General features: G+C 39.8%; 1 protein-coding gene and 1 non-coding gene across 4 annotated transcripts in view; both read right to left on the minus strand.

Annotated features, from left to right (window-relative positions):
• Positions 1–26405, minus strand: part of NETO2 (neuropilin and tolloid like 2) — a 61796-nt gene extending 35391 nt beyond the window's left edge. Inside the window, exons 1-6 of one of the 3 annotated variants that reach the window (XM_034940105.3) lie at positions 26038–26405; positions 14469–14525; positions 11718–11858; positions 10815–11063; positions 5364–5387; positions 5132–5259 (exon numbers count right to left, since the gene is read on the minus strand). In XM_034940105.3, coding sequence (XP_034795996.1) covers positions 5132–5259; positions 5364–5387; positions 10815–11063; positions 11718–11858; positions 14469–14525; positions 26038–26071 — 633 coding nt within the window. In that variant the 5' untranslated portion in view covers positions 26072–26405. Of the gene's footprint in view, positions 1–5131; positions 5260–5342; positions 5388–10814; positions 11064–11717; positions 11859–14468; positions 14526–26037 lie in introns of all 3 variants that reach the window. The other 2 variants (XM_034940104.3, XM_034940106.3) reach the window with 2 other exon arrangements.
• Positions 3397–3499, minus strand: LOC112437480 (small nucleolar RNA U13). The gene has a single exon (XR_003026082.1). It is a non-coding gene; the product is annotated as a small nucleolar RNA U13 (small nucleolar RNA).
• Positions 26406–27881: the final 1476 nt, after the last annotated feature.

Genomic DNA, 27881 nt, shown 5'->3' on the forward strand with positions numbered 1-27881 from the left:
CCCATAGACAGTTTTCAATTACTTTGTTTTCAATCTTTTCCCCTCTGTACTTCTGATTGGATAATTTCTACTGATTCAAGTTCAGTGACTCTATTTTCTCCATTTTCCTATTGAGCTCATACAGTGATTATTTGTTAAAAATTCAGATTTTTCTTTTAGTTCTAAATTTTTCACTTAAAAAATTAGTTTATTTCTCTGCTGAGTCCTATTTTCCTACTCTTTGAGAGTGTTTACTGCTATCTCATGAAGCATGGTTCTATCACTGCTTTAGAATTTTTGATAATTCTGGCTGGGCATGGTGGCTAACACCTGTAATCCTAGCACTTTGGAAGGTTGAGGCAGGAGGATCACTTGAGCTCAGGAGTTTGAGACCAGCCTAGGCAACATTGTGAGATCCCATTTCTATTAAAAACATTTTTTTAAATTAAAAAAAGATTTTTGGATAGTTCTTAATATTTGGGTTAGGGTTGGGATCTATTGGTTGCCTTTCATTAAAAATTAACCAGATTTTCCTAGTTCTCTGTACGTGATTTTTCATTGTATCTTGGACATTTTAAATATTATGCTGTGTGACTTGGATCCTGTTAAAAAATCCCTGGAGGATGTCGTTTTTTGTTATTTGTTTTGGTTCTGCAGACAATCAACTAAGTTGCGTTCGCACTGCAAATTCTGTCTCTCTTTGTTTGGGTGGTGGTCCCAATGTTCAAAGACTTTGCTGTGCTGGGTAGGCTTGCCCAGTGTGTGACACACTCAGGGACTTAGAGGTGGTTTATACTGTAACATGGTTCCCAACACTGCTGCCACGTTTCCCTGGATCTGTTCCACACACAGGCACCTCAGAAAGAAAGCCTGCATTAGTGCTTCCCTGCTCTAGTTCTCTCCTCTCCAAGACTTCTTCATATTCTCCAGATGACAACATGGTCTCCTCTATCTAGTTCCTCTGGCCAGAAAGACAAGTTTTCCTTAGAATTTTAGTCTCCCAACCTGTTGTGAGTTCTGATTAACAGAGAAAAAAGCTGGGATTCCCTCCATACTCTCCAAACATCACCATTTATATATACCCTTTACAAACCTACTGACAAATCATTATTTATAATATTCTCTTATGATAGTCTAAAACATTTATTAAAATTTCAAATATGCAAAAACAGACAAAAATATCTGTGTACCCAGCTCCCAACTTCAACAATTATAACCTAGCCAATCTTATTTTATTTGTCTCTCCTAACTTCTACCTCTTACATACTAGAGACAAATCTCAGACATTAAATCATTGCATCTGTAAACATTTCTGTATCACTAAAGCCACTTAAAAAATAACCTTTATCCTATTATCAAATCAAACAAATAAATAACTTAATATTAAATACCAGTGTTCAAACTTCTGTCATCAGTTCCCTCCATTTATAGTTTGTTTGAATCAGTAAGTTCACTTGACTTTTATATCTCTTTTAATCTATAGGTTCTTGTTTTTTCTTTTTCCCCCATTGTCATTTATTTATTAAAGGAACAGTTTCTTTCCTTTTTTGTTCGGCAGATGTACTTTCTACTTGGTTTGTTTCATAATAGTTTTAAATCCTTGCTGTAGTTGATTTATAACTTTTCCATTTCTAATGTTATTTATGTCTTTTTTTCTTTTTCTTTTTTTTTTTTTTGAGATGGAGTCTTGCACTGTTGCCCAGGCTGGAGTGCAGTGGTGTGATCTCAGCTCACTGCAAGCTCCGCCTCCTGGGTTCACGCCATTCTCCTGCCTCAGCCTCCTGAGTAGCTGGGACTACAGGCGCCCGCCACCACGCCCGGCTAATTTTTTGTACTTTTAGTAGAGACGGGGTTTCACCGTGTTAGCCAGGATGGTCTTGATCTCCTGACCTCGTGATCTGCCCGCCTTGGCCTCCCAAAGTGCTGGGATTACAGGCGTGAACCACCGCACCCGGCCTATTTATGTCTTTTTTTTTCTAGATCAATCTTGGCATAAGACTGCCTGTTGTTACCTTTTACAAAGAGCCGACGTCAGGCCTCACTGATTTATTCTTTTTGTATCTTCGTTTTTTTTTTTAATTTGTTTTATGATTGCCCTTTCTTTGGATTTTTCTTTTAACTTCTTGAGTCTTAACTTATTAAATTTCAGTCTTTTTTCTCAAAGTACTGTTTTAGCTGTACCGCAGTTTTTTTTTATGTAGTATTTTCATTAATGCATTTTAAATGTATTCAAATTTCCATACTGATTTCTTCTGTGACTTACAAATTACTAAGTAGTATATTATTATATTTCCAAACATATGGAGTTTTAAAGTAATCTTTGGTTGCTGATTTCTGGTTTAATTGCATTTCTGTCACATGATGCTCTGCATATATGTTCAGACTTCCTTTGTTAGCTGAGCACGTGTATCTGTTTTGATGAATGTTTTATGAATGCTGGTAGAGAATGCCTATTCTCTGGATGTTGGGAGCAAGATACTGTGTCCATTAAGCACATACTGTGTAATTTAAATCTTTTGAGCCGTATTAACTTTTTGTATGCTTGAACTGTTAATTACTAAGAAGTAAAAAAAAATTACCAATATGTTACGGATCTGTCAATTTTCCTTGACAATCAACAACCTGTTTTGTGCATTTTAAGGCTATATTAATACCTGAGATTTATCTAGTGAGATAGAGACATTCTTGATTTGTTTTAATACTTACATCAGCTCTTTTTTGACATTTGTCTGTTATTTCTTTCCTAGTTTTGTATTTTCAAATTTTCCTGTAATTATCCCGTAAACAAGATATATTTGGATTTTAACTGTAGCATTTAATTCATTTATTACTTTGCAGAGAAACATCTTAATTTTGCCCTCATTCTTTTATTTTTTACTTTTATGGGTATATAATAGATGTATGTATTTATAGGGTACATGAGCTATCATGATATAGGTATACAGTGCATAATAATTACATTAGGATAAATGGGGGATCCATCATCTCAAGCATTTATCATGTGTTACAAATAACCCAATTATGCTTATTTTAAACTGTACAATAAATTGTTGACTGTAGTCACTGTGTTGTGCTATCAAATACCAGATATTAATTCTATCTAATTATACTTTTGTACCCATTAATCATCCCCACATCCCCGCCACTGCCTTCATTCTTAAATGACAATGAACACTCTTTAACACTATGAAGACATTATTCCATTGTCTTCAGGCTTCTATTTTGCTATTGATAATTCTGGTGTCAATCTTAATAGCATCCTTTTGTAGACTATTTTCTCTATTGTTTAATAACTTTTCTCCTTGTCTGTGGGGTACAATGTCAGTGTCACTTAAATTTTTTTTTCCTGCTTGGGAGTCACCCTGTGTCATGCTTTTCATCAGTTCTTGAATTTTTTTTTCTTTTTTTTCCTTTTCACGTCAGATAGGCAATGTGCCAACATGGTAACAAGGCTGGAGGGAGGCGCACGTCACATGTGTGCGTGAACATCCGGGCATCAGACTTACACACTACAGACTATCAGTTATGGAAAATCCCAATAAACTGCCACCTCTTCCAGCGATACACTCTGGGTAATTTCCTCAGACACATCTTTTAATAGCCATACTTTTAACTTATAGACCTCCTATTTGGTTATTTTAAAAATGGACGTGGTCATTTTTCTTTCTCATCTCTGTTTCCTTCTTGTAGGATACGTGAAACACTCAAGTTCTTGGGGATCTAAGGAACTCCTTCCTGTTTGTTATGTCGGTGAACTCGTACCCATGGTGGGCTGTGAGCATAGGGGTTTTAGAATCTGCAGGCTGTGAGCTGACCTGCAGCAGTGTTTTATCCATGCCAACCCTGCAGCTTTCTTGGTGACTTTTATATTTATTTTTGCCAGGTGACTCAAAGGTTTAATGCACCCAGGACCATTCTGTCAGTCTTTGGACTTCATGACTCCTGGGTTGAGCAGGGAATGTAAATTTATTTCTCAAACCCTAATAAAGGCAGGGTTTCTAAGTATAAAGCTAGGGGGGACCCCAGCCTCACCTCCAACCCCACCCTGAGACTAAACCCAGAAAAACAAGCTTCTTTGTCATCAGCATGTGGTAGTGAAACATTTTTTTCTAATCTATGCTTTCATGTGAGTTGCCTCCCTTTGAGGGCTCCAGCTTCATGTGAGTCTCACAAAGGCCATGTGAACCCCAGGACTCTTCTTTTCTCAGTATGGGAATTAAAAGGAAGCTCCCAGTATGTCTACCCCAGTGCAGTAACAGGTTATAAAAGTCAGCCAGGGGCATCTGTAACATCAATTTCAGTTTATTAATTTATAGTTCTCTCTCTTCATTTCTCATCCGTAAGCACTACCCTCTTTTTCTCCTTCCTGGAGCTTACACATATGCTTTTAAAAGAATTATTTGTCATATTTTACCCAATGTTTCCACGTGTCTTCTAGCAGATGGGTTTTCAGGTTACCTTATCTATCATATTACCCAATCTTTAAATCTGATTTTCATGATTCTTGAGAGGTATGTTTTCCCACCCTCACTCTCTCCTCTTTTCCCTCTTTTTACATAATACGCATTAAATATAATTTTAACTCTGTTGATATTCCTAGAAGTATACAATAAATGCAAAAGTATCCAATCTCAATCTGTCAGAGTTATTTAAAAACATCCTTCCCTGCAGTTCTTTCCAATAAAAGCACCCCATGAGTAGCAGAGGATGGCAGGGTAAGAACAGACTCGACACATTTGGGTTTTCGCTTTTAGATTGCTACGACCAACTCTGTAACTTTTGAGAACACATTTTCACCTCTTGTAGCCTATTTTCTTCCTCATAAAGATGTTAATGAATCTATAATCATACTGATCAATATGCACACTCACCAACTGGGAACTGACAGGTCTTAAGAATCTTAATCTTTTATAATTGAGAATCTTAATATATATGTAATATTCCTGAAGAATTTCAGGAATTTCAGTTTAACTATAATAATGCTGGGATCTTAGTAGATGCCAATAAAGTAAGTGAAATAAAATACATTTTAAAAAGTTGCAGTATCAGTTTATGTAGTCAATAAATATTTACACAAACCAAAATTACACATTTTGCAAATCATGCCTTATCATGATGTTCTTCTCTGAAGTGACTCAATACATAATAATACCTTAGCTTTTGGAGTGGCTTTAATGGTCCAGATGCAATCAACGGCTTGGCCTGGTTTTGTTTTCTCCTCTTGTTCTACCTGACTAGAGCGCACTATTCCATCAGCTCCCGAGAGCTCGAACTGACAATCTGGAAGGAATACATGAAAGGTGTTCAAAGGAACATAAGACTGATCAAAAATGCCAAGAGGAACAAGTGGTAATATACTAAACCTGGAATGGGATTTAAAATACCTCCTAGGTAAGTAAAGTCTGGATCTGTAACAGAAAAAAGAAGAAAGTCATTGGTACTGAGACAGTTACTTTAACCCTCGATGTCTTACATTACATCTAACGTTCCATTTCATAGCAAGGTAAGAGAAGCTTTCATTGGTGAAAACTACATATCATTGGTCATTTAGGAGCTCACTTACAGGATTGACATTTATTTAATCACGTTTATATTTTTGATTCCATAGTGAATAATTTATTTATGCTACTTGCAAACTCACATCAACTGTCAGAGCTGAACAGGTAAACAGAACATTACATATACAATATACCAGAATATTATTTGGCCTTAAAAAGGAATGAAGTTCCTTTCTGCTGAATCATATTACAATTTGTCTTCTAAACTTCGGCTTAAATGGATGGTGGTAATAGTTGCATAATACTGTGAATGTACTTAACGCCACTGAATTACATACTTAAAAATGGTTAAAGAGAGCTGGGCATGGTGGCTCATGCCTGTAGTGCCAGCTACTTGGGAAGCTGACCTGGGAGGATCTTTTGAGCCCAGGAGGTTGAGGCTGCAGAGAGCAGAGATAGCACTATTGCCCTTCAGCCTAGGTGACAAAATGAGTCTTAAAAAAAAAAAAAAAAGGTTAAAGGGTAAATTTTGTTATGTATATTTTTTACCACAATAAAAATGAAGTTTTAGAAATTATAAACACAGGTATCTTTAAAAAATTATTTTAAAGTTCAGATAGAACCTGTGTATATACCTAACAGCCAGAATAAAAAAAATTGCTGGGTTGTCTAAAATGTCTCAGATTTCTGGAAAATCTATTTCTTTATTTTTGTTTATTTTTGAGATGGAGTTTCACACTGTTGCCCAGGCAGGAGTACAGTGGCACAATCTCGGCTCACTGCAACCTCTGCTTCCCGGGTTCAAGCAATTCTCCTGCCTCAGCCTCCCGAGTAGCTGGGATTACAGGTGTCTGCCACCACGCTCAGCTAATTTTTTATATTTTTAGTAGAGGCAGGATTTCACTATGTTGGTCAGGCTGGTCTCAAACTCCCAACCTTGTGATCTGCCTGCCTCGGCCTTCCAAAGTGCTGGAATTACAGGCATAGGCCACTGCACCCGGACTGGAAAATCTATTTCAATACGCAATTTAATTGTGTACAACTAGAGACTCAATTCCTGTTAAAACTGTTTTTAATTCCAGATACTTTAGGAAGTTATCAAATTACATATTTTAAAAAGTGGAAAAAAATTATTAGCTTATGTAGAATATATCTCAGCAACTTTTTTTTTTAACTTTATAAACAAAACTCATCCTTGCTGAAAGAGGACAATAGACACTTCTGCTCTTTTGCAGAGAAATGTCAAAGAGAAATTTAAATCTTAAACGGCATGGCGGAGGGGAATCACAGGAACTGTCTGGCAGATTAATCAGAACTATTTTATATGTATTCCAGAAATCTAGGATATTGTCATTATTGCATTAAAATGTCCATAATTATCTCAGTTACATCCAGGAACTAACAACCCATTAAGAGCCTCTCCCTCAGTAGAGAATTTCATTAAAAAAATATGAACTTCTCACCATTGTTAATAGGTTTCTTCCAGATTTACCACCTCCTAGACAAAATTTATTTTATTAACATGACTTGAAATAACATCAGACAGACATATTTAGCTAATTATGCATTGCCTATTTATTTTGACATGTGTTGGTTTTCTCTTTTAGTGATAAAATTGTGGACTCCTCATCCACATTTTTTTTAATAAGGCTTTTCTCCAATGTGACCTCATCCACATTATAAAGGCAACATGATAAGAGTAGGAAGTATTGCCTAGTGAAATGCAATCTAGTCCTGGATTTGCCATCCTATGAACCAAGAAAATCACTTAATCTGACTCAGTTTCCTCATCTGTAAAATAAAATATTACATAATCCTCCTGACATTAGTCATTAGCACAAAATTAAATGTCTATCAAAACTGTGAAGCAGTATAAAATGCAAATGAAAGGTGATAAACTCTAGAAATCCTAAGCATTTTATTATACTTTGTCTATATTTTAACTACAGGCCATTTAAAGTTGCTCTCATGATCTATAACATGAATAGAGGAAAAAGAGCTACTTGACTCCAAAGTAAGTATCTTTACATATGAAGTTGGCTGACTTTGTCTTTAAATATTTAAAAACATTATTCAAATAAGAGTATTCTTTGGATGTCTTTTTCTGTCAAGTAGTCTAAACTTATGTGCAGCCACCATCTATTCTAACAGTGTCTTCATGACACTAATGTTTCAATTACTTCAGTTAGTTGATTTAGTTAATAAAAATAAAATACCTGACCAATTTAATCCAATCAGTCATTTTGATATAAACTATTGGTTCTCAAACTCCTGTGGACTATTTTACAAGGCAGGATATCCTGTGTATCTTTCTTTTCCCTGCCACTGTGAAAAAACAGCTTACTAGCTACTAGTTTTTTTTTTTTTTTTTTTGACAGATTCTTGCTCTGTTGCCCAGGCTGGAGTACAGTGGTGTAATATTGGCTCTCTGCAACCTCCACCTCCCAGGTTCAAACGATTCTCCTGCCTCAGCCTCCTGAGTGGGTGGGATTACAGACGTGCACCACCACGCCCAGCTAACTGTCGTATTTTTAGTAGAGACGGGGTTTTGCCATGTTGGCCAGGCTGATCTCAAACTCCTGACCTCATGTGATCCACCCACCTCAGCCTCCCAAAGTGCTGGGATTACAGGTGTAAGCCACCACATCTGGCTGCTACTACTTTTTAATTGTGGTAAATTATACATAACATAAAATTCATAATGTTGATCTTTTTTAAGACAGGGTGTTGCTCTGTCATCCAGGCTGCAGTGCAGTGGTGTGATCATAGCTCACTATAACTTCGAACTTCTGGGCTCATGCAATCCTCCAGCCTCAGCCTCCCGAGTAGCTGGAATGACACGTGTGCACCACACGCCTGGCTCCACCATTTTTAAGTTTACAATTCAGTGGCATTAAGCACATTTACAATGTTGTACAACCATCACCATTTTTTTATTTTCAGAATTTTTAATCATCCCAAGCTGAAAGTCTACACCCATTAAACATTAATTCCCCTTCCCCCTTCCCCCACATACCCTGATAACCATTCCACTTTCTGTTTCTATGAATGTTACTACTTTAAATACCTTATATATATGGAGTCATATTTGTGCTTTTGCGTCTGGCTTATCTCACTTAGCATAATGTTTCAAGGTTCATCCATGTTGTGGCATGTATTAGAATTTACTCAAATGAATTAACTCACGTCCACACAAAAACCTGCACATGAATAGCAGCTTTACTCATAATTGCTACAATGTGGAAGCAATCAAGATGTCCTTCAGTAGAATGGATACACAAACCATGGTACATCTAGACAATGAAGTATTATTTGGTGTAAAAAATGAGCTATCAAGCCACAAAAAGACATGGAAGAAACTTATATGCATATTGCTAACTGGAAAAGGCTCCATACTGTGTAATTCCAGTTACATGACATTCTGGAAATAGCAAGACTAGGGAGATACTGAAGAGATCAGCGATTGCCAGTGGTTTGGGGAAAGGGAGGGACCAACAGGCAGAGCACGGGGGACTGTTAGGGCAGTGGGACTGTTCTGTATGGTTCTGTAAGGGCGGATACATGTCATCATGCATTTGTCAAAACCCACAGAGCACACCCTACTGCGAGTGAACCCTAATGTCAACTACAGGCTTTGGGTGATAATGATGCATGGATGTTGGCTCATCATTAGTAACAAATGCACCACTCTTGTGCAAGATGCTGATGGAAAGGGAGGCAGGAGGCTATGGTAACTCTACTTCCTGTGTAATTTTGCTGTGAACCTAAAACTGTTCTAAAAAATAAAGTCTATTAGACAATTTTTACTTTTTGGAAATATCCTTTTGGCATTGTGCAAATAAATACTTGGTTGGCTATGGAGAATATAGAAAAAAATGTTTAAAAAGAGCAGATAAAATACTGAAGCAAAGCTTAAAATTTCCTACATAAGTACTAACAGGCAAACATCTGTTTTTCAGGCAAAAAAAAACAGATAATAAAGTTATATGTGTACCACAATCCCAATCTTGTATAACAAACAAAAGAAACAGATATAGAAAAACACTGGAAGGGATATACACCAAATTGTTGACACTGATTTTATATACAGGGTGGAAGGATTATGGATATTTTCTTTTCATTTCAATGTTTTAATTTTTTCCAATTAAATTTCTTGCATGAAAAATAAAAGCAAAAAGATCATGCAGTTGTTTTACTGTTATTTTTTCATCTTGTTAGTGTGTAAGCTTGGTGAAGACAGGAACAATAACTTGCACATCTCTGTTTGTGCATTAGGGATATGTACACGCCATACTGGACAGGGCTTTACAGTTCTCAGAGTGTTCTCACCTACTGTGGGGCAGGTAACACGGGTGGAGCAGGCTGATGGTACAGTAGCCCCCCAGTATACACGTATTGGAATCCCCATAACCTGTGAGTAGTAGGGTGCACTTATATATGTATCTATATATACACACACACACAGTTTTTTAAAAGAGTAAATATTACAAACAAGACAAAAGATGCCATTAGGTTAAGGATCTTGAAAAGAGTAGAAAGAGCTGTGAAGAGGGAGGCTGAGACTGAGGTGATGCAGCCACAGTCCAGCAATGCTGGGGCACGCACTGGAGGCTGGAAGGAGCAAAGACCGGATTCTCCCCCAGGTTCCTAGAGGGAGTGAGGCCCTGCTCAATTTTGGACTTCTGGTCTCCCCAACGGCGAGAAAATCAGTTTCTGCTGTTTGAAGTGGCCAAATTTGAGGCAATTAGTTATGGCAGCATCAATAAACTAACACAGCAGGCATTCCCATTTTACTAATGGCCAATCTCAAACATAATTCTGTGCTTAATCGTCTTACAGCTATTAGGAGGCAGAGAAAGAATTCAAACCCAGATCTTTGACATCCGAGTGCAGAGCAGTATTCTTTCTATTGCTCAATATATTCTAGAGTATTCATTCAGTTTAGTGGTTAATTCTAACAGCTAAATGAGAAAAATCATACAAAACAATTTTTGTGGGAATTCTGAAAACAAGACAATTTGTTGAATTATTTTTAAAATTATTTATTTTTAAATGTATTTTAAATGTTAGCCTGAGCATGTGCTATAAGACAGAAAAAAATCTAAGAAAATGTGGCACTATCTCTGATATGCTTCAAAATTCAAGTGATACGTTTCTACGTCCAATTTCTATTAACTTCTTATTTGTTCATGGACTAATTTCCCTTTGACTTTGCTAATTTGTTTAAAATCTTGATTCGATTAACTTGACCAAATTAATCTCTTTTCTAACCTTAAGATTCTAAAATCAGAGTTAGAGTGAGATGCCCAACCACTTAAAAGATAACTTATTCTTTACCTGGAATAAATGAATATTTTGCTCGAAATCCCAGTCCTTCAAGCTCTTCATCAGAACTAAACTTAATCCACATGAATCTCCCTGTTGATCTAATTAATGGAGGGCTTTTCACGCCACAGTAACGATCTATAAGAGGAGAGAAACCAAATGGCCCATCTCGAACTTCCAAGTGATCAAACCGACACTCAAATGATGGTTCTATATAATAATGTTCATCAAAGGTCAACTCTATTCTTTGACGTGGAGCAGCTAGAAAATAAGAGTAAGCAAATCAGGACAACACAAACAAGAAAGAATATAAATGTACTGACACAAATGAGAAAAGCAGAATAACTGTTCTGCTAACTGCTTCATAGACAAAGGTCTTAGTGAGAATTGCTATACAAGTCATGATAAATGTTGTATCTTACATTAAAAATAATGCTACTCTGTAGAACTGTAGTAATCTTTTCCATTGGCATATGCTATCTACTAAATTAAATATTTTTGAGTGATTCAAACTGAAGAGTCAAGAAGCTAATACTTAGTTTAAGATACAACGTACCACAATACACAGAAAAATAAACAGAAGAAATGAAAAGAACTCACTTATGTGGACATAAATTTGAATTAAGCCTTATAAGGGATGCCAGTAAGTTTAAGTTTCTTATCAGAGAAAGAAATTTTTCATACATACTAATGTACCTAGTTGAATTATACTTTGGGAGATTCAAACATCCCCTAACATTTCTGATAGTATCTTGTTAATGTATTCAATATGCAGAAATACTTATCATTACTATAGTTTAATTCAAATACATGTTTAAATTTCATTCAAACTGGTTTACATAGGTCATTTTTACCAACATATTTAGTTTTACAATAAAGTAAAAATTCATCCAATAAAAGAAATCATTCAAATACCTTCCAAAATGTAGATACACTCCTTGTTTGGTGGATATGAGTCAGGATAATTTGGCGAAGCAAAATGACCTCCATTGCTGGTTCGAACCCAAATGCCACACTGGGTTGCAGGAATATGCTTGATTCCAATATTTTGTCCATCTTAGGGAAAAACGGCATTTAAAACACTCATTACAGCAAAAGAGAATCATTCTTCTCTTTCCCCCACCACTTTCCAAACGATTGCTCACTCTATGCTACACATATAAAATTTTCTAAGAACCACTGTCAAATTTAGCACAATAAATTGAGTACAGAAGTGAAAGAGAGGGAGGGAAAACTTGCTGGGAGAGGACAAGTTTGCCGTGTAAGAGAACAGGGAAATAAAGGGCTTATAGGCACTTAACAAAGGGCAAAACCATATGGGGGAATCTGCTAAGTCAGTAAGATGCAATACAATTCAGTTCTAACCTAAAAATAAAGGCATCCCAGGAGTTGATCTCTGATATGGGGCCCTCGAACTTAGTTTAACACAACAGTAAAAGATGATTCAAAGGTTACAGAGGGATTTTAGTTGAAGATTGTAGACTAAACACATGCACGTAGCTGAGCTCCTTCCTCAAACTCCACTTAAACAACAATAAAAGGATTTTTAAAAGGGTATAAACTCTTAAACAGAGAGGGGTAGATATAGCAGTAACAACTGGCAGTACCAGGAAGTGGGGTGGGGGGTGGTGAGTGAAATTGGGCTTTTTAAAAACACAAGGCTAGTTAAAAGTCTGTTTAGAATGAGTTGGATTTTCAGTACCCTTTCCTCCTCCACAAATCTAGCAGCTCTACAACCACATCAGAATACTAAAGGTGATTTCTTTGGAGAAGGTAAAACAACAGGGTTACTGGACTAGGGGACACCAGGCACAGTTGAGAACGAAAACAGGGAGATGAGTGAGTGTTAGCACATGCCCCAGCCTTCGTTTCCTGCTTAACTCCCACAAAGGCCTCCTGGTCAGATATTGAGACTTTAAGCAGGAAAAGAAAAGATTCTTCTCTGGGAATCGAAACAGCCCCTAGGAAAGGCTTGATGCAGATGCAGGAGTTCCCCAATGTCAGATCTATCAACAGTGAGAGCCAGTAACTGATCCTTGCCCACATCTGCAGACAGTTAACGATCAGTTTTTAGTGCCCCTCTTAAAATATGAGCCCTCAAGGATCACCAGACATTGGAGGAAAATCTCTAATATAAATAAACAAATAAATAATAATAATAATAAAAACTGGAGAAAAGCAACTCTGAGGAGATAAAGACTATGCAAGAAAAATATTTAAAAACCACCACCACCACCACAAAACAATCATTTAATATCCTGAGAAAGAAAAGCAAGTAAATCCATAAGACAAAAACAAAGATACTGTACAAACAATATTATATTCAGAAAACAGAACCAAAAAAGCTTCCAAAAACAGAAGAGATGAAAAAAATCAGCAGAACATTTAGAGCAGAGTTCAGCAAACTATGACCCTGGGCCAAACATGACCTGGAGCCTGCTGTAAATAAAGTTTTACTGGAATATACCCATCCCCATCATTTGTGTGCTTTTGTTCCAGGACAGAATAGTTGAGGAATTCAAAGAGTTGCTTCAGAGACTGTAGGACCTACAGCGCCTTAAACACTTACGATCTGACCCTTTACAGAAAAAGTGTTCTAACTCCCGGTTTAGAGGTAAAGTTGAGGAAGTCTCAGAGACTGTGGAGCAAAAAGATGGAAAACAGAAGAGCCAGAAACAAAAACCAAGAGGGCCATAACCAAGTAAAATAATAGAATTCCTGAAAAGGCAAAAGAGAGAAAATGGAGGAAAGGGAATTTTAAAAATTAAAACAGAAAAAAAAAAGAAGATTTCCTAAAGACAAAATTCAGCTGAATGAGTGACTTAATGTAAATCCTGAATACTGAGTTAACCAGAATTATGACAGAACTGTGTTGAGAAGGGTGCTACAAATGCAAGGTACGAGAACACTCAAATATGGATGGGGTGGACGGTAGGTGCGTGAAAGAGCTAAATTCTCATCTTCCACGGTGAAAAATCATTATCTAATTTATAAAACTGAAATAACCAAGAAGTAGCAATACAGCATGTTATTTAGAGAAAGGAAGGGAAATACCAAAAGAATCAGCTAAGAGTGATTATTTCCATGGAGCAGGAAGTTACGTAGGGCAAGATGGGGAACTCATTTTTCCTAATTAACTTTTTAGGAATGCTTTGATTTTTATCATGTGTATGTATTACTTAGATGAAAATAAAAAAACAAACAACGTTACAGTGGAAATGTACTAAATTCAGACATAAAAATCTGGTTAAAAAAATCACACTAGTTAATCATCAAACATAAATCAAGACAAAAGAACAGAACCAAAGGACTTTGAATAAGATATTAATTGAAGTGTTTCATTTGTTTAAATTAGAAAACGGGACTTTTATTTTTGCTTAGTGATAAAATATAAATCTCCTTTAATTTTTGGACATAATCCACAGTATGCTAGGAGCTACTAGTGATGTCAATTTTAAAAATTTATCAGGGCAAGACTTTATGCTGACAATTTAGTTAACTGCAGCTAAACCCAGTTAAATTGAGGCTGATGGGTTAACAGAAAGCCTTAGGTCACTGGAACACCCCAAAGGGATTATGAAAATAGTACCCAAAAGTTGCAATCCTTTCAAATAAGCCAGTCCATTGTCTTAAACATGCAGTAAGTCACCAATGTAAGTACTTTACCTTGGGTTTTTTGGGCCACGGCAATCCCTTCCACTACCAGTACTGTTATTAACAACACTAGAGAAATAACAGAGAAGAAAAGTTATGAAATTGAATCTATACTACATTTTACTAAGTCAATAAAGAAAATTGGATGACAAAAAAAGATGAACTAAAATCACTATTTATTACTCAAAATTCACTCTCAAGATCTTTAAGCATTAAATGTTATGTTCTGATTTGCTACCTAACCCTTAAGATAACCCAAGAAAAGACAAGTGGTTTTGTACTCATTTATAAGCATTTAATAATACATGGCATTGAAAGCATTTTTCAACTTAATAGGTTTTTTTGTTTAAAAAAAAAAAAACACTTGTTTTTTGCAACAGACGTTGCTCATCCTAACTATTCCTCTATTTACTGTAGTCCATCTCAAAGTTTACATGCAGTATAGCTGGCTCTGCAATGTGCTATGGCAGTGAAAGTTCAATTAGATTATATCTGCTTTCTGAGAACATTCATAATCAAGACAGAAGTAAGGGGGCAGCAGTCTCCTAGAAATCAATTCAAACTGTCTTATCATTGTGCAGTACTATGCTGTGCTCTGTGCTACAAAGGCTAGCCATATTTAACACTGAAGCTTTTTTCCATGTTGAACATTTCTGAGACCCAATCAACAACATATTGAATTGTTTTGTGTATGTGGTTAGAAGATTTAAAGAAACATTTTCATGGATGCTGCACTCTCCCTTTCAAAGGAAACCACACTGCCAGCCTGTCCTGAACTACTGCGTGAACTGGACTTATTCATTCAGTGAATAGGCACTTACAGAGTATCCACTGAAGAGCCGGCACCAAGGTTGCACAGGTGTGGAGAGAGAAATTGAGCAAAATGGTTAAGAGTGTGGACTTAAGGAGTTTCATGAATCTAGGCTAGGGTTCAAGTTTTGCCTTCTACCAGCTGTGAGGCCTTTTAAGCTCAGTTTACTTATTTGTAAAATGGAGATGACGTATAAATAGGTCAACCTCATTGGTGGTTGTGAAGATTAAATGAGATAATGTGTATAGTACTTTTATGTGCCAGGCATTCCGCTAAATAAATGATGGATATTAGGACAAACCAGCATCCACAAGGAATCAATGTATTGTTGAATCTACAATACAAGGTGAAACGGAGTTTAACAGGAGATATGCAGAAGGCATAATGGAAGCAGAAGGTCCATTCTGCTGGGGGTTAAGAGAAATAGAATGAGGAAAACTCCCAAAAAAGAAGGCATACTCTGGTTGGACCTTACAGTCCTTGAGCCCAGGAAAAGGAGAAAGAAACAGCTTAAATAAGAACATAGAGGGCAGGGCGCTGGTGGCTCATGCCTGCAAATCCCAACACCTTGGGAGGCCGAGGCGAGAGGATTGCTTGAGCCCAGGAGTTCCAGAAGCCCTGCCTCTACGGAAAAAAAAAAAAAAATTAGCCAGGGATGGTGGCATGTGCCTATAGTCCTAGCCACTTGGGAGGCTGAGGCAGGAGGATCACTAGTGCCCAGGAGTTAAGAGGCTGCAGTGAGCCATGATTGTGCCACTGCACTACTGCCTGGGCGAAAGAGTGAGACCATGCCTCAATAACATAAAATAACATAACATAAAATAACATAACATAAAATGACATAAAATAAAATAAAATAAAATAAAAACATGGAGGCATGAGCTCTAACCTACAGCAGGTTTTAGGGAACTCTGAGTAATACAGTGTGGTTGGCAAGTGGAAGGCTACAGCAGTACAGTAGGTTAGAGAAAAGTTGGGTGAGATCTGATTGTAACAAGTTTTGAATGGCATGCTAAAAAGTGTGGACTTCTAACTATAATGAGAAGCCCTTGTGGGTTTTTAAACAAGTGTATGACATTATCACTTCTGTGTTTTAGACCAATAATCCTAATGGTTGTGTGGGGTCTATACTTTTAATGAGAAGAGAGAAGATTAGGAAGGAAAGGTGATCATGTTTGCATTACCATCTTTGAAGCAGAGTGGCGGCAGTGGAAAGGGAAAGGAGGAGAAACTAATGACATGGTTCAGGTGTAGAGTCAAGTGCAACTTACAGGACGTGAGGGGTGAGGGAGGTGGAGGCACTGGAGTCTGCTAGTGCAAGTGGTTGGTAGACAGTTACCACTGTTCACTCAATAGCACGTACTGGGTGTCTACTACCAAAGTCACCAACGTAGAAATGGTTAAGAGGTAGCTCTTGTTATTCAGTTCGTATCTTAAAATCTAATTCTTTGACCTCTTCATCCTTGGTTTCTTGCATCCTTGCTGACCTCTGTGTCTCCTCTGTCTTTTCTCAATAACGTTAATTTCCCCCTTCCCTTTCTTTGGTTGATGGTAGTGTTGAAGATCTCACGTTATGCTGAGATCTTGAACTCTTCACATCTTTACACTGGATCTGATTAGAAGAATGGAGTTTTGAAACATTTTTTTAAAACAGAAGATTTATGATCAAAAAGAAAAGTCAGGTAATAGTAGGTATTTGATAATTCAGCAAATTTGTGTCAATTTATCTCATTAGAAGACACTATCTCCCCAGGCATATCATTCAGATCATATGCCACTGGTCAATATTTCATGCTCAGTATACCGTTCCTCCTTAATCACAGGTGTAACTATTTACCAGTTTGACATTTAAAAATCCATCTATAAGCAAATAACCACACAAAGCCAGCAGACAGGGCATGTAAGAGGCCAATAAGCTGAAGGCAAGACAGCAACGGCAACTATGGCAAAGGGATGAACTGTGCCAGCACAATTACGGTATACAATGACCAATAAAAATGTGCCTGTATAAAATAACTGCTTTATGAAATTTGCACAGAATACACAAGTAAGGTAGAACAATCATACTGAAAATAAAGTTGCAAGGCCAAATAGCCTATTATATTCTTTTCAACTTTATTTAGAGGGCTGCACAGTTTTCTTTTTTTCTCAAGTAATTACTAGCTATTCACAACTCAATCGACCAAATGAGCTGTGCCACTAAATATAAAAACGACGTATAAAGAATAGGGCGAATCTGCACAGCAATTAGGGATAGAAAGATTTACTGATACAGTTTTTGGTAATACAGTTGTGACTATTAATCCATTCTAAATTCTGTATCATTATAAACACAGTTTCCTGAGTTGTATAACAAGGTCTTTGTACACTGCTTGAGTTATAATCAGGCTGAGATATTAAAACAAATTCCATTAATGCTAAACCCTGCAATTATTTAGCACATGAAGCAGTTCTGTGGTTCTTTGTTCTGTCTTTATTCCCAATCTAGGTGCCACTGTTTCCTCTTACCAAAAGGATCAATTATATCTCAAATACAGGAAGACCTCACACTTTGAATTCAATGATAATGTATATAGGAAGGCGCTAATTCTATAAGGCAGAAATCTACACAAAAATAATTCTAAACTCTTTAACCATGCAATTTGATTGTACAGAGAACTGCTTGTGATTTGATGCTTGAGAAAGGTAATGTCCACCATTTATGATGTTACTCCTGGTTCTAGAGTTGAATTTAGTCTTATAATAACCTGTGTACAGATCTGACCTAAAATGAAGTCACTCAGATGATAAAAGACAGGTGCTATTCAGGCTGTTAAACAATCCTCAAAGCCACTCCCTTTATTCCTCCTCTTTTTACCCTGAATCACTGTCATTTTAGCTCTAAGCAGACAATTCTGTTCCTAGGCCTTCCAGTTTTAAGGCCTACTTTCCACTGCAAAAAAAAAAAAAAAAAAAAAAAAGTCAAATTTATTCTTTTCACTATTACTTAATAGTGGCAATTCTAGTGAATGCAATAAATACTGGAAAGAAGACAAAATTATTATTTATAGATTTCAATGTTATTGAAAACCTAAAAACCTCAAGAGAATTATTTGAAAAATTATTACACCTATTAAGGGAAGAAAGTAAAACTAAAATAAATAAACAATAAATATACTGAATAAAACAGAGCAGTAACATGTTTCTGAGTAGTAAAATAATGCTGCAAAGATAATGAGTCTTTCCAACAGGCCATACATTTAATATTTTAATCAAACTCTTAGTGGGTCCTGTTTTTGGACTTAACAAAATGTTTCTGATGCTCATCTTGAAGACTTTGTTATACTGGCCAAAGAAAATTTAGAAATCACATAGAACAAATAAAAACAATATATGATATATTTATTGTAAAGCTACAGTAATTAAAAAATGTAGCAATGACATAGGAAGAAACAGATGATCTGTTAAATACATGCAGGAACCCACTGTCTAACAGGTAGTGAGTCACTTCCTGGTGGCAATGAACCAAACAGACAAGGTCCTTATTCTCCAGCACCTACCTTATAGACAACAAAATGGAAAAAAATTAAAAGCTCAGTAATAGATATATATTTCCAAGAATTAATTTTTATTTATTGACTGATTGAGACAGAGTCTCACTCTGTCGCCTATGCTGGAGTGCAGTGGCGTGATTTTGGCTCACTTAACCTCTGCTTCTGGGTTCAAGCAATTCTCGTACCTCAGTTTCCTGAGTAGCTGGGACTACAGGCATGCGCCACCACGGCCAGCTCATTTTTTCTATTTTAGTAGAGACGGGGTTTCACTGTGTTGGCCAGGCTGGTCTCAAACTCCTGGCCTCAAGTGGTCTGCCCGCCTCAGCCTCCCAAAGTGCTGAGATTACAGGCATGAGTCACCACACCCAGCCCCAAGAATTTATTATGATATACATGGTATTTGAAACCCTTGGTGAAAGGATGGATTTAATAAATGGTTCTGGGATAACATATTAATTCTTTGAAATAAAAATAGATCTCGCCTTCAAGCTAAAAACAAAAAATGAATACTAGATTGGGAAAAAGAAGGTGAATTATGTATATATTTTGAGGTGAAGAGCACCTTCATTTACTAACGACAGACACATAAATAAAAACTAATAATAAATGGGGGAAAAAAGATTAGATCATCATAAAAATGTGCCAAAACCCAAAAATTCAGCCTTACAAACATACAAACATACATACATATATACATGTACAGATTCTAGTGTTGGTCAGGCTATAGGAAACTGACATACTCATATAATGCCATTGGATTACAAACTGGCACAACTTTTTGGAGGTTAATCTGGTAGAATATATTAAGGCTCAAAAATGTGCAAATCCCACCAGCATTTCTACTTCCAGGTGTGGGAACTGAATCACTGTGACCGTGGTCCTCAAACTTTAATGTGCATCATAATCACCTTGGGTTTATTAACTCACAGATGGGAGTACTTTCAGAGACTCTGATCCACTGGGTCTGAGGCAGGGCTTGAGAATCTGCCTTTTAACAAATTCTCTAGGGATGCAGAAGCTGCTGGAGCTGGGACCACACTGTGAGAACCACTGCAACAGGAGCATGGCAGATTACTGAAAGCAACAGCGAGAGGTGGCCTTTTCCCTCCTTTGGTGGTGGCAGGAGACATGTTTGGACCAACATGGATTGGGCAGGGCAGGGGTGGGCGAAAAGGAGTTGAGTCGATTTTGGAAACGTTGAACTTGAGGTGAAGGCTCTACTATCTATTCTTATAAGGGCTCCAACAAATACTTCTTGTTTCTGAACATCTGCACTTGCCAGGGACCTTGGACCTCTTTGCTTCCATGAAAGTACATTTTCTAAAACCTGCTTTCTCCAGGAACCCTTTCCAGATTAATTTTACTTGACTGCATTCATACTTTTCACTTCTGATCATTCAACAGCTCTCCATCTGTTTTTTAATTTTTTTGTTCTTATACTGATTTTGCACACTTCTATGTTAGCATTAGGTTTGGCATGAGTAACAGAAATACCTAAACTAACAGTTTAAAACAAGATAGAAATACATTGCTCTGTCATGCGAACAAGCTGGACATAGGGAGTCAAGCGTCAGAGTGAAGGCTCTATAAATACCAGGACCTGGGTTCCTTCTGTCTCATTACCCAGCTGTGAGAGGCTCATTTCCAAGGTCACCCTATGGTCCAGTATGAGGCTGGAGTGCCAGCTATTCTATCTTCATTATAGCTCCCATGTCTGCATTCTAGTTATCAAGAATGATGACTTGATAAAGGGCATTCTCTCTTTCTTTAAAAACACTTGCCCAGGGCCAGGCGCGGTGACTCACGCCTGTAATCCCAGCACTTTGCGAGGCTGAGGTGGGCGGATCATGAGGTCAGGAGTTCAAGACCAGCCTGAACAATATGGTGAAACCCCGTCTCTAATAAAAATACAAAAATTAGCCGGGCATGGTGGCACGCGCCTGTAGTCCCAGCTACTGGGGAGGCTGAGGCAGGAGAATCGCTTGAACCTGGGAGGCAGAGGTTGTGGTGCGCCAAGATCGTGCCACTGCACTCCAGCCTGGGTGACAGAGCAAGACTCCATCTCAAACAAAACAAAACAAAAACACTTGCCCATAATCTACAATGATTTCAAAATAAAAGTTTAAACAACAAAAACAACAATTCCCCTAAGTTGCACACATCATTTTCTACTTATATCTAACTGGCTAGACTTAGTCACATGGTCACCTAAACCAACAGGAAACTGGTAAATAGTCTTCATTTTGGGGAACTGTGTGCTCAGTTAAATTCAGAGAATTACTGACAAATAGTTAAATGGACATTTCTAGACAAATGGAAGTTTCTGCCACAGTCCCTATAGTGTATTATGTACACAGCAGCCAGTGACCTTTTCAAAATACAAATCAGATCACATCACAGCCTTGCTTAAAATCTTCCAGTAGAGTCCCATTATAGTTAGAACAAATCTGTGCCCCTTACTCTGACTTCGGAGGTACTATGTGACCTGGAGCCTGCGTGTCTCTCTGGCCTTCCGAGTGCTCTCTACTAGAACACAGGCCGCCTTCCCATCACTCAAAACACATCAAGCTAATTCTTGCCTCAGGAACCAGCTGTGCCTTCGGCCTAGAATCTCTTTGGCTGATTCCTTCCTGTTGTTCAGGTCTTGTGAGGCTTTCCCAATTTCTAAATAAGTGCTACATTTTCTCCTTCATTTTGCTTTATTTCATTATTATATTACCTGGTATTTTGAGGCTTGTTGGTTGTCTGTCTCTTCTTACTAGAAAGAAGGGCCTTGTCTGTCTGATTCACTGATGCATCTCCACAGCCTAAAAGACTGTCTGGCCTCAACAGTATTCAATACAGACACGATGAACACATGGGGGTGACTGAGCGCGACTCCAGTGCATCTTCTTTGTAATGGCAAACACATAGCACAGTAACTGACAGGCACACATCTTGGATGAACAAACAGTAGCCACACATGTGACCTCGCTTTTTTAAATGCGAGCACAAATCAGGGGATGGGAAAAGAACTGAGATTCCCCCCCACCCTCCTGAGATACCCTGCCACCACTGTTATTTTCCTCAAGCTGGCTCAATTTACCTTTGTTAGTAATTAAGTGTGTCTCTTTCTACGTCTTCCTGTGTTAAGCAACTCAGTGGTAAACATAAAGCTTTTAAAATCCAACACAGAGAACCACCTACCTGGTCTCTCTGCTCATTACCATTTCCTATAATGACAGCAGAACAGAGTTCAATTAGAGTCCACATACTATTTGACATGGCAGTCACTTGTTTTTGATAAACTATGTTCCAAAGAACAAAAAAAGTACCCAAATTTAATCAAACTCAATCATACTTTACTAGTTAAGAACAAAGATGGATGGTGAACTTTGGGATCACTCCAGCCTACATATGCTAATGACATGCCAATCACTTTAGTAAGAAAGAGTAACTCTATAGCACAAGTGCTTTCTCTTTCCTGCAGAATGTGACAAACTCCTCCTTAGTCGAGCTGATCTGAGATGGCGCTTTTGTAAGCTCTATTTTAATTACACATCAGTCCTCCTGACTGTACAGTGACTACCATCACCTTCTAATATGATCAGGTCATATTTGAAAGACTACTTGGTATCTTCTAGTGCTGTAATTTCCAATGTTACTCCAGGCATATTTAAACCAACATTTCTTAATGTCATTTTGATTAGAAAGGATTGAACTTTCAGATTAGTATACCCTGTAATTTTGGAAGCAATATAACAAACCCGTTGAAGTGTCAGTTCTTGGAGCCATCCTGGTGTTTGAGGTGACTGAGAGGGCAAGGCCTCCCACCAATCACAGCAACTCTGTTCTGTTGTCCTTTTTTCTTTTTTTTTCAAGTGCTTCCTCACAAAAGTTCCTCTGAAGTTTGGAAACCATTGGATTAGACCACCTCTTAAGATGCTCCTTTCCAACTCAAAGATCATAATAATTTCAATCTCCAGTGCCTCAGGGAGACGTATTTCTAAGTATAAATAATTATTCTACAGGAGCTAAGTTGAAAAATGATAGGAGATTGTGCTGGATGGGTGGTACCCCAAGAGAAGGAGGTAGTCTATTGTTTTAAAATTTCAGATATGAACTTTATTTCTAGTCTATCATTTTTCTATCTTTTCTAAAAAGGACTGAAAATGGCTTTGATTTCAACTTGTTTTGTCATGCAGGGTTTTTCCTAAATAGTGATTTTAATTTCAAAATGAAAGATAAACCAGATTGCAGTTGAGGATTTACTACAACAAAACCATTATTTAATAAGACTTTTCAATGGACAGTGTTAAAACAGTTTTTCCCAACCCCTGAAAGGAAAAGCCAAAAAGTTGATTTTTAATAAGGCTTTAGTATTAAAGGACAAGTTTTTCAGTACCACACTTATTTCTGTATAACTAGTTTATAGTCCTGGGTGAAATGTAAGAATGAAAAACGAGTTAATACTTGCACCGTCTCAGACAAGATTTTTAAATACAGTGCCAAGGAATATTTTTGCTGTTACATTACAAATTTAACCAGTTTCTACAGCTTGAAATATTGCTGAGTTGGACAGATTCTCCTGAAGCAAGTGTGCAGAATAAGAACAAAAAATGGATTTATAATCCTCATGTAATATTTTCATGAGACTATAATGCTTAGTTAACCTTGACAGAAGATTAACTCAAATTCTGTGAGGCCTAGAGTGATCACAGTTAAAAGTGAATTTTTTAGTTTCAACAACATAGGAAAGGTTTAAAAGCCTAGTAAGGTTATTCTTTTGTCTTAATGGCTGAAAGTAAAACAAGAATAATCAGTGGCATCTTAAAGAACTAAAATTACTTTCTACTTAAAATCTCACATACTCATTATGGCTGATTTATTTTAGTAGAAACTGACCATAATATTTCAAACAAGGCTTCTGTGGGTAATATCCACAATTATGTAAACGTTAAATAGCTGCTTCAGATAAGAACCTCTTTGATGTTAAAGCAATTAACTTTATAGGATAAAAGGAAAACTTCTTCATGCCTTGGGGCACACAATGAGTAGTTTGTAATGGGAAAGGCCAGTACCTTTTTAAAGGCAACTTTTTAAAATTAAAATATTGATTTTTAAATAAATTATACATGCATTTGGTAAAAAAAAAAAAAACAAAAAAAATACAAAATCAAGTGATACAAATGGGTGTGCAGTGAAACCAGTCGTCCCTTCATTCCTGTCTTTCAATCCCCTAGATTTCCGTATTAGAATCAACTACTGTTAACAATTTCTTGAATCTTTCCAGACCAGTTCTTGGCATTTACAAGTTGATACCACAGAAGACTTTAAAAATAACTTGCTTTCTCTCTAGGAAGCCGCCACCAATAGCAGCAACAACAATAATAATTCAGCTTGAGCTTTAAAAATACTCCAGCATGTAAAAATAGTGTAGGCTAACACCGAAAAAAGAAAAGCCAGACACTATATTGTTTTCACCGTAGCTCTGCCATCACCAGAATCGTTTCCTGAAAGGTGCAAAACTCAACGCTTCACCACGATAGCCAGAGAGGGCAGTGTGCACCCACGGGAAAGGCAAAGGCAGAAACGCTGCAAATCCCTTCACCATTGGAGGAGGCTCTACCAGCCCCTACCCTATCCAGCTCGATTTTATCAAGTTCTGCAGGTAAAGCGGCGTGACAGATCTACGCGATTTCATCCGGGGGTGCTCTCGGATGCACGGTCAGTAGCATGCTGACAACCTTACCGTAGTGAGGGCGCAATCCGACAACGGCAGAAAATTCAGATAAGCAACACGATCAGAAATCCTAGTGTGCATACGGTTTATCACGAAAGAGTAAAAACATTCCTTTCCCAGGAATGACTGTAAAAATTAGGAGTTAGAGATATGAAAGCCACAGGATGAATTTCAGAGTTGTTTTCAATTGTAATAAAGGAATCACTACGGATTTACGGTTTGTGAAATATTCATCAGCTAGAAAGTCCTAGGTTACCTTAGTACAAGCTGTAGATACGTTTACAGTGGGGTAGTTAAACGTTTCGAATTACTGAAATCTCAATTCCGAATTTAGGAATATGTGGAGAGTAGACAATGTGTCCAATTAAAATAAGCAAAATTACACTGAACTTTCTAATAAAACAAATTTGAAAAAAGTGCTGTTAGGGAGCAGGAAAAAAGTCACTCTACAAATATTAAGATACAGTGCTGAGTTATACCTGACACCGTTAATAATGCCTCAGCCGTACCCTCGAAATTTTTTAAAAAAGAACATGTTACGACATTACAAACATGTCAGCTTTCAATTTAAATCAGCAGGGGGGAAAAGGGAAGTCCTTTACTGAGTGGTGGTGCTGTTTTCCCTTTGGAAATTGAAAAGACGATTTATTCAGTCCGAGTTTCAGGAGCAACTTTGTATCCCAATCCTAATTATCTATGTATATAAATTTTCATCTAAATTATCACCTCCTGGGAAATGCAAAGCGGGTGGAGTATGTTTTAGAGCTCTGTGCTCTGGGCAAGCCAACTGTTTTAATTCCCAGTACAACAAATTAGTAAGAACCGAACACCAGCGGCGGGGAATTCTGAGACCTCTGGCGGAGCGCGAGGAGCGCCGCGTCCCGGGAAGCACCCGAGCAGCAGCGCTCCCCGGGGGCCGGGACAAGCCGGGTCCGCGGCGCCCGCGCGCCGCCCCCGGAGCCCGCAGTGGTGCCGCAGCCTCCGTGGCCGCAGCAGGTGGGACCCGGCTGGCCCGGCAGGCCCCGTTCCCCGCCGCGAGGTGCAGGCGCCGCGGGGCTATTCGAAAACCGCTGCACGACGTCACGGCCGCGGCTTTTATTGTTCTCGTGGAATTACTTTTTGCCATCACATCTGGAGAAAGAGCGGCCTCCGCTCCACGACAGGAATCTCACAACTTTGCAAAGGGATGCGCGGAATTCTACGGAAGCGGCGCGAGGGCGCAGCCCGGAGGGCCCTGCTGGGCCCAGGGGCCTCCTGGCCGCCTTCCCGACCCGATCCCTCTTCCACACGCGCCCCGCGAACGTCGGCCGGACTCGCAGGGGTCGGAGGCGGCGCGCCCGGAGAGCCGGGCAGGGCGCGCGCCCCGCGGTCCGCTCCAAGTAGCCGCGAGCCCCGCCAGACAAAGAGGCGCGTCGGGTCCCGGGCGCGGGTAAGGGACGCAGAGGCGCGGGCAGGGCGGCGCGCCAGCCTCGGCCCGCAGGGGGCGCCGTCCGCGGCCCCAGCGCCGGTCCTTACCTTTGAGGACCGAGCAGAGCCGCTCCAGGGCCATGTTCCCGAGCTGCCCGGCGCTTCGCGAGGGGCTGAGGTAGCGGCGGCGGTGGCTCGGCGCTCACGGCTCGGCGCGGCGGCGACGGCCCCACTCCGTCCCCATCGCCGGCCAGCAGCTGCCTCCCCGCTCCCCTGAGGAGAGCTCAGGTCCTGCGGCCCGCCATGCCCGAGCCCCCCAGTGGGCTCCCGCGCGGCCCGAGCACCCCGACGGGCGCCGCCTCCTGCTCCGCGGCGCCCCGTCCCATCGACCGCCCGAGGGCCGAGGAGTGCGGACGCGCGGCGCGGGACCGGCGGGCAGCTCCGCCCGCGGCCCCGGCGCGGGATCCACTGAAGTGGCGGGCGCGGGGCGCCCAGGCTCATTTAAGCAGGGAGCGCGAGCGCCGCGTGCCGGCTGCGCCGCCTGTGCGCATGTGCCCGCCCCGCCCCGCGCCTCGCGCGCCCGCCGCGGCCTCGCGCCGTGGGACGGCGTCGCTCCCCGCCGGCTGCCGTTAGGGCTGGGAGCCGGCTGGGCGCGGGGGCCGTGAGGGCGCCTCTCGCCGTGGCTGCGCGGCGGCCTCGTCCGAGAGGCCGGCGCCGGGGCAGTGAATGGCCCGTGCCCAGCCGCCGCGCAGGGCGCCCGGGGCAGCTGGCCGAGCCCTCGAATCCTCCCGTCTGACGGAGGCGCCCGGGAAGCGCCGCCCACCTCGGCCCCGCACCCTCGCTGGCCTGCCGGGTCTCCGCCAGCCCTAGCAGACAGAGAGGGGCGCCGGTCCCTGGTCCCCCAGACCTCCATTCAAGGTCAAAACTTTGCCCAGCTCAGCCTTGCTCGACCCTGGGCAGGGAAGCGCGGACATCGGCAGAGGGAGCCCGAGGCTCTCCGTGCCCTTCGCGCCGGTGAGTTCCCGACCCGCGGCGCTGCCGGCGTTTCCCTAGCGCCCGCCAGGTTGACAGGCACTTTAGTACCAACTCCTCAGACTCCCCCCTCATGAAGTAGGTTTTAGGGGATTGGAAAGTCGAGGCCAGAGAGGTGAAGCCCTTCGTCCAGAGCCGCGTAGCGAATGAGCGGCAGGGCTGTGCACCTCCCCCGGGGCTGCCCTCCTAGCAGCTAACCACTACGCTGGGCAGCTTCGCCAGCTGATGGGAGTCTCCAGGTCTGCCAACAACTGCCTGGCTGTTGGTGGTATTCATGATCCTGCTTTATTTTCTCCATAGCGGTTATCACACTGATATGACCTTCCTCATTTATTTATTTGTTCATCCTTTATATCTCCCTCACCCTCACACCATTAAAATATCAGCTGCTTGCAGGCAGGCCGACTGCATTCATTTTTTTCACTCCACACATACGTATTGGGTGTTAATTATGTGCAGAAGACAATGATTGGTGCTGGAGATAACAACCGTGATCAAGGCCTTACCATAATAGAATATTTATGCCTGTCTCTCTGCGTGTAGTAGGAACTCTGTAAACGTTTGTCTAACCAATTGTAGCTAAAGACAATGTCAGGCAACTGAAAAATTTTTCAGGTGTTAAGCTCTTCTCTCTCACTTTGTATTCCTTCAAGAAAGGTACAAAAGCATAAATAATTCATGAGATTTACAAAGGAAAAACATACTTAACACCAATTAATATCGAGGTGTTTCACCCTTTGCCATGTGCTGTGAATGGGGGCATAAAAGATGGGTAAGTTTGGGTTCCTAAAGGTAACCACCTACTACAGTTAAGATCGCACACGAGAACCAATTAGGAAATAAAACATTTAAGAACTTTTTCCCACGGATATAAAAAGGTGGCTCACGCATGTAATCCCAGAACTTTGGGAGGCTGAGGC

The sequence above is a fragment of the Pan paniscus genome, chromosome 18, assembly GCF_029289425.2.
Source record: "Pan paniscus chromosome 18, NHGRI_mPanPan1-v2.0_pri, whole genome shotgun sequence".
NCBI lineage: Eukaryota > Metazoa > Chordata > Mammalia > Primates > Hominidae > Pan > Pan paniscus.